Consider the following 7,365-nt stretch of genomic DNA (forward strand, 5'->3'; position numbering starts at 1 on the left):
CCCGATTTCTTTTTGGAGGCCTCCTCGACACGAGGCTTGATTTTAACAGCCGCCGTCGGATCGGAAGGTTTGGAGACTTTGACGGATGTCCTAGGTCGGACCGTCTGTGCCGATGCATTTTTATCTTTTTTCTCTTCTTCGTCTTTCAATTTTTGGACCGAGTCCATCGTGAGAGCGATTATTTTTCTCCTCACCCTTCGAGGTTAGGGCTTGGTGTCCTCAGACTACAAGGAAGGTTTCCTCTTTTTGTCTTCCCCCAGCTTCGGAACCGGGGACTTGATTTCTTCCTCGCCACTTGAAGGCCTCAAAATGGCATCCTTGGTTAGACCTACATGAAAGAAAATTAGTGACGAATGAAGTATAAAAAGTGTTTCAAGTGTTTCAAAACATGAAAAAGGAGATCCTTACCGTGATTCTTGGCCTCCCATCTGCCCTTTGCCAAATCACGCCATGCGCGTTCGGCGTAAATGAAAATCGAGGCAAACTTCCGAACCCAATCCTCGAGGTCAGGTACTGCTTGAGGCTTCCAAGGAACAACTGCATGTCAAAAGGAGACATTAGGCGAAGTCGAAGAAGGTACGAAGAACAAAGTTTAAAACATCACTTACGATTGAAGTTCCACTACTCAGGGAATGATATCTTCTCTTCCGGGATAATGTCACCGGTCCTCACCCGTACAAAACAGCTCATCCAAACCCGATCCTTATCCTCGTCGATGCTCAAGATCAAGGCCTTCGTTGCCCGATGTTGGAGCCTGATCAGTCCTCGATAGATTCGAGGCCGGTACAACCGCATGAGGTGATTTAGAGTAAACTCTAGTCCCTCGGCCTTGCTAGAGAAGAAGAACAACATGATTACTATGAGCCATAGAGAGGGGTGGATTTGGCCGAAGGATGACCTGATATCTTTTGCAGAGATCAATAATCACTGGGTCGAGGGGACCCAATGTGAAGGGATAAGTGTAAACACTTAGGAACCCCTCCACATAAGCGGTGATGCTCTCTTCGGGAGCAGGAATTTGCACCATGACCTCGGGACCCCAGTTGCTGCCCCTCTTTACGGCCTCGAGGTTGCTCTTTGTTATCGAGCACATGTACATAGATACATGCTCGCATCGGCCCGGGATCGATGAAGGGTTTTTGACCTTGAAATCAAATTTTAAATTACACGGTCCGGGAACATACTCGTGGGCAAGCGGCTCCACCGGCACCTTACCGCCGGACGGCCGGGAAGAGGAGCAAGAAGCTTTCTCCTTCTACGGTACAGTCTTTGAGGTTTTCACTATTTGTATAAGTAAAGAAAAACGAAGGAAGATGAAAAACTGGTAGGTTCAGTGCTAACGAAGATGGCTCTACAGGCTGCGAAAAGGAGGAGACGAAAAGAGTGAGAAGGCTTAGAGGTTTGATTAAAGCAAAAGTAAAGTTTGATTCAGTGAAGGAGCGGGTATTTATAGGATCACGACGACGATTCGGTGGCACTAGTGGCCGACTGCTAACTGACAAGCATTAATAATTTGGGGAACTGAACCGACGGGACATTTCGATCACATCCATCACTTACGTCATGATCGAGGTTTCAAGGCTCAAAACGTTTCTTATCATTTTATTCCAAGAAACGCGGGGACTATCTGTATACGGTCGAAATCGGGCATGTCGGATTTTGAAGGTACGAGGAGCTGCCTCGAGAGTGAGCTTGTAATAGACCAGGCTCGGGCTCAATGGCAGAGTATGAAGCATAAAGATCGAAGTGCTCGCCGAAGATCAAGACCGAGCATGACTGACTTCGAGTAGGGCATAATAACGGAATGACGAGATATTAGCAACCGACCGAAGATCTCGGTGAAAATCTTGGAACAGATCGAATCAAGCGGTTATTGACGCCAATCATGGGATTTGTTTCCGTTATTAGAATTGTACCTTATTTAGGATTCCTCTACTATATAAAGAGGGACCCCATTCATTTGTAAGGGGCATTGATTCACTGATAAAGTTATACAAAAATACTGTTCTTTAATTATTTACTCTCCATTATTGTTCATCATTGTTGATCCTCAGTTCTTTAATGTTCTTCCTATTCAACCTCGAGACCATCTCGAATCGAGGTCGACAACGCTGCTAGAATACTGGTTTGATTTATTTTCTTATTCAAATTATCTATTCATTTTCTTATTTGTCAATTGATATTGAATTAAATCACGTATTCTTAAAATCACTAAATAAGTTTTATTGTTACTCGAATTTCTGATTCATAATAGTTATTTATCTGCATGGAGCGTATTTTTCAACGCTGCGGAATATATAACTTTTTGAAGAGTTACATATATACCTTACTTATCAAAAAGAAGATTTGGAGTTTTCATCTTCTAACGTTGTTATTACAATTGACTATGGCAATTTCAATTGCTGCCCGCAACTTGTCTGAGTATGAAGTAATTTGAAATTTCAAGCTAGCTATATTCATTTAACAAGAGAAAAAGAATCTTGCACAGCCAATTATATAATGCAAAATAGTGACGCCAATAATATACATGCAAGTAATTGGACGAGCTGCCGCACATCAAAATCCAGATTACTAACAAATATTACTACTAATTAATTAAGCATTAATATCCAAATGTTGAAGGGGAGTCGAAGTTGCTGGCATGGGACCATGAGGTCACATGTTTGAGCCGTGAAAATAGCCTCTTGTAAAAATGAATGATTAAGCTGCGTACAATAGATATTTATGGTCCGATCCTTCCCCGGACCCCCCCGCATAGTGAGAGCATAGTGCACCGGGTTGTCATTTCTAATATCAAAAGGCTGAGCATATAATTTAGGTAAAAGCACGCAGGATTTATTAGTCCACAATTCGTAGATAGCTAAAAATAATTACACCGAATTTTTCTGGATGATATGTCTTTTGACAATTATATCCATCCATCAGAGGCTGACTCAGGATTTGAGTATGACGGGGCCGCCATTATCATTAGAGTGAATTACCCAAAATTTTATTAGCGAGTAAAAGAGTACATATAAACTCTAGAATAGACAAGTAAATAAGCAGCATAATCCACTATATAATATAAACTTGCTAAGCAAAAAACTAAAATAAAGTAAAAAGAGCTTACGCTTTGATTTAAACAGACTCCCCAATTGACCCGCGAACACAAACTTCAACTTCATCATACTTCCAAATTAACCTACGAACACAAATTTTAAAATAAGTATTCCAAAAAAAATATTCTTGCACATCCTTGCGCACACATGAACTAAATTGGAATAAACTTTAAAATGTAAAACAAGTTTAGTGGCCTTAATAGTAATTCGCGACATACAAACAGTAATCTACTGTTGTCCCAAAAAGAGAACTAAAGAAGGCACAACTTAAATCAAAATACAAACTTCAATATTATAGAATATCTTTAATTGATACTAATATAACAAAAGTACATCATCCACTTATACTTGAACTCGACGCGTTCTCATACTCTGAAAACGGTCAATAATAACATCATTGCTTATATTTGCAAATACTTCTTTTTTAAAGTAACAAACTAAACAATAATTTAAAAATGCATCACCAATACTACTACGCAATTCATCTTTGATGTACTTTATGGATGAGAATGCTCTTTCTACCGTTGTAGTCGCGACAGATAAAATTAGAGTCAACTTCACAAGTAAATAAATAAGTGAATATGTCTCTACAAGATTTGCTTCAACCAACGCTTTTGCCAAATCACCAATTCCTTTCAAATTCGAGAATCTAGGGTCACCATGTTTCATGTGCAATATGAAAGTGTCAAGTTGGTGACTAAGATCTCGAAGGTTCAATTCACCAAACTCATCTGGATAATACTTGGCCAATGTCATTATTCTTTCCTTATCAAAATTAGCAAACGAATTAGCCGGATTCAAGCTAGCCATACCAAGAAGCAAGTTACCACTAACAACATCAAAACAACTGTTAAGCTCCTGAAGTTGCAAATCAATCACTGTATAAAAAAGCTCAAAACGTAAGTGATGTAAATAAGTAACACTAGAAGGACTACGCTTCGACTTTTCAGGAATATAGAATTCTTCCATATTGGGCACCAAAATTTCATGTTTAGCACAAAACAAAGAGACTTCATCCATTAATGATTTTCATCCTTCATCTCTCATTTGTTGCAACCTTTCCTTTGTAAGGTCAAAAAATATCACGGCATTGACAATATCTTGTTCTTTCTTCTGTAAAGCTTTACTCAGCTCGTTCGACATTAACAATACCTTCAACATCAAGTGAAGCATGAACACAAATTCAAATGAATTGATTTTACTCAAAACAACTTCTGCTTGCAATCTATCATTAGCCTCAGAACCTTCATATTCAATCACCGCAAGCACATGAATAATAGATACAAATAAAACAACAAAGTTATCTAATATTTTACAATGTGATCCCCAACGAGTGTCACCTGGCCTTTGAAACCCTCGTTCTTGATTTAATCCTTTCCCACTTTGAACTTCACCACTCTCTAGCAACCACTCCAATAATTCTGCTTGATTGCCCCGAAGTTTATCTCTACGTTTAAAGGATACTCCAATCACATTCAACACATTAGCAACTATAGCAAAGAAAGTTTCTACCTCCTTATATTTTTAGCAACCGCTACAAGCATCAACTGTAATTGATGAGCAAAACAATAAATGCAATGTGCCGAAGGAATTTCTTGCAAAATTAAAGCTTAAGACCATTCATTTTTTCTTGCATATTACTAGCTCCATCATAGCCTTGTCCACGTATTTTGGATGGACTTAATGAGTGTTTCATAAGCAAAGAAAGTATTGCTTCCTTCAACGACTTTGCAGAGGTATCACCAACACGAACAAGACCAATAAATGGCTCGTTCACTTGGCCTTTTTTTTTTGTCAACATACCGCAAAGCAAGGGCCATTTGTTCATGGTATGAAATATCCTTGGACTCATCAACTAATATCCCGAAATAATTTTCATCTAAATCATTGATTATAGCTTTTACGATTTCTTGTGCACAAGCACTCACAATGTCCTTTTGAATTTTTGGCGAAGTCATCATATCATTTTTTAGAGCATGTTTCAATATGACTCTATCCACTTGGGGGATCCTCTTTGCAAGCCATTCCAAAAGCCTTAGAAAAAGGCCTTTGTTTTTTAAAGAATCACTTTCATCATGACCTCTAAAAGACAATCCAAAGTATAAGAGGAACCTTGCAACATCGATTGATGCATTTAAACGAATTCGGTGCTCATTTCTTTGTTTCTCATATTGCTTATCAAAAGCAACTTGAATTGATTGAGATTGATTTGATAAGTCTAATATCTTGTTGAAACACTTGTGGTGGAGGCTATTTACTTGACCAACATGTAAAGCAAGTCTTTCCGAAACTTTATTCCAAGCCTTAAAGCCCGTTTTTGTGAAAGAGTCACCCGTGCTTCTATGAACATAATTATTTTTGAATAAATAACAACATAAATAAAATGCGGCATCTTTCTTCACACTATACTCCAACCATCTAGAATACGAATTTTTAAACCAACCCAGACTAAATTGACGCATTTTATTCCCGAATAAAGTTTTAGAAAACTTATGATCAACCGGTTGGCAAGGTCCATTTTGAATGTAGTGTCTTCTTAATTCATCCCGTATTCTAGGACTATATTTATCAATGGATACTCTCTCTCTCCAGGATCGAAATTGAGTAATTTCTCATCAAACTCATCTATAAGATGGGAGGAATTGTTTCTAAGAGTAGAACTTGATTGAGAAGAATTAAACTTCGTCAAAAATACGTCCATCTCAATTCATAAGAACAAGAACTTCCTATAAAAAATGAGTCCAATAAATTTAAGAGTCTATCAAGAATATAAACAAACACAATATAAATAGAGCAATCACGCCCCTTTTATCAAGAATAAAAGAAATACTACAACTTATTAAATACTAATACTATAACTCTACAAAAGGACCACTTGATATCTTCACTAACATTTACTTGTAAATTCTGGCTATGTTGCATAATTTAATTATATTTTAATACTTGATATCTTCACTAACCTTTAAATATAGTGTTAATTGCTAGCACAATATAATTAAAATTAGTGGTTCTCAAAATACTTAATTGACTTCTTTTTGTATATCAAGAATAGTAAACTTAAACATAAATTAAAAAATATGGAGACAACCATTCTTAAAGAGAAGCCATTCTTAAACAACCATTCTTAAACAATTTGGAGCATTTGAAAAATAGAAAGAGAAGCCATTCTTAAAGTTAAATAGCAAAAAATTAAGAGATCACTAAATTTCAGAGAAAATAGAAGTTCAACCTAAACAAAATTATTTGAATAATAGATTTGGGGTTTACCAAGAATACCTTTACCGGAAGAAGAGTTCTCTATTTTGAAGTGAGAAGTGACAGCCTAAGGCTGAGGGATGAGTTAACGAGAGGCGAGCTTTGATTTTTGATTGAGGAAGAACGGAAGAAGTGAAGAACTGGAGAAATGTTTAGTCTTTAGGGAATTGACGTTTGGGGCTTTTGATTGGGGTATTGACTATTATTTATAACTATTAAAAATTTAAAATATAATTGAATTGAGAAAAAGTGAAATAAAAAATTATAAATTAGTGAACCGTTGACTAGTGACTAATAAATAGTACTATTGTACTAGTATATAATTCCAGTTATAAGAAGTAAAAGAAACTTAAAATTTTTTTTGTAGAAGGCGGTTTCAAACCCACGCCGTATGACAAGGAGCAGAGCTTATGCTCAGAGGCAGACCATTGCTCTTCGCGTAATTTCGTTAATGAGGGAGCCAAGAAAAATATTTAAAGGGTCCCCAAAGTATATACAACTATACATAGAATATAAATATAAGATTTTTGCCGAAATTAACGGGTTCACGTGACCCCTCAAGGACTGGTGTAGGTCCGCCTCTGCCATCCATGGTGATATGGAGTACTTAAGTATGGAAGATAATAAACGAAATATTAAAAGAAAATAGGAAAGCCAATTGGAAGGTGTTTAATACTACTATACTAGTATATATACACGTAAATAGATGGAATGTAAGCTTTTAAAACTTTTAAGTTTATTCACAACGTAGCTTCAATGTAGAAAAACGAGAGCATGCTCAATTTTAAAATTTTAAAAAAAAAAGGAAAAAAAGGAGCTGTATTTCCAAAATTTTCTTGCCCCTAACGCCAAACCGTACGGAATCCCCTGACTCTCACTACTGCTCGACCGCTGCCCACTACAGCACTGTACCACTGCCACACCGACAACCTACAGTACTCGAGTATATCATATATCGTACCCTCAATACATCCCCTCATTTTGTTGGAATATTACTCCAAAATTTTAAGGA

At 37.0% G+C, this 7,365-nt stretch overlaps 2 protein-coding genes across 2 annotated transcripts; both read right to left on the reverse strand.

The window, feature by feature from the left end:
• Positions 1 to 224: 224 nt before the first annotated feature.
• On the reverse strand, positions 225 to 4,118 carry LOC142173648 (uncharacterized). Its single transcript, XM_075239264.1, has 2 exons — positions 3,470 to 4,118; positions 225 to 328 (listed from the first exon to the last, which is right to left on the reverse strand). Exons 1-2 carry the CDS (start codon positions 4,116 to 4,118, stop codon positions 225 to 227), a joined length of 753 nt encoding a protein of 250 aa, XP_075095365.1.
• Positions 4,119 to 4,127: 9 nt separating this feature from the next.
• On the reverse strand, positions 4,128 to 5,799 carry LOC142173649 (uncharacterized). Its single transcript, XM_075239265.1, has 3 exons — positions 5,678 to 5,799; positions 4,902 to 5,438; positions 4,128 to 4,545 (listed from the first exon to the last, which is right to left on the reverse strand). The coding sequence occupies exons 1-3, from the start codon at positions 5,797 to 5,799 to the stop codon at positions 4,128 to 4,130; spliced, it is 1,077 nt and encodes a 358-aa protein (XP_075095366.1).
• Positions 5,800 to 7,365: the final 1,566 nt, after the last annotated feature.

The sequence above is a fragment of the Nicotiana tabacum genome, chromosome 19 (assembly GCF_000715075.1).
Source record: "Nicotiana tabacum cultivar K326 chromosome 19, ASM71507v2, whole genome shotgun sequence".
Taxonomy (NCBI): domain Eukaryota; kingdom Viridiplantae; phylum Streptophyta; class Magnoliopsida; order Solanales; family Solanaceae; genus Nicotiana; species Nicotiana tabacum.

Bases quoted from the DNA above. Each gene is read 5' to 3' on its own strand.
- LOC142173648 (XM_075239264.1), bottom strand. From the start codon at position 4,118: ATGGATGAAGTCTCTTTGTTTTGTGCTAAACATGAAATTTTGGTGCCC. The intron at 329-3,469 runs GTATGAGAACGC...TCTTTCATGTAG, and splicing joins TATTATTGACCGTTTTCAGA to GTCTAACCAAGGATGCCATT.
- LOC142173649 (XM_075239265.1), bottom strand. From the start codon at position 5,799: ATGGACGTATTTTTGACGAAGTTTAATTCTTCTCAATCAAGTTCTACT. The intron at 5,439-5,677 runs GTATCCATTGAT...TTATGTTCATAG, and splicing joins TTCGATCCTGGAGAGAGAGA to AAGCACGGGTGACTCTTTCA. The intron at 4,546-4,901 runs GTATGTTGACAA...CTTTAAACGTAG, and splicing joins CAAATGGCCCTTGCTTTGCG to AGATAAACTTCGGGGCAATC.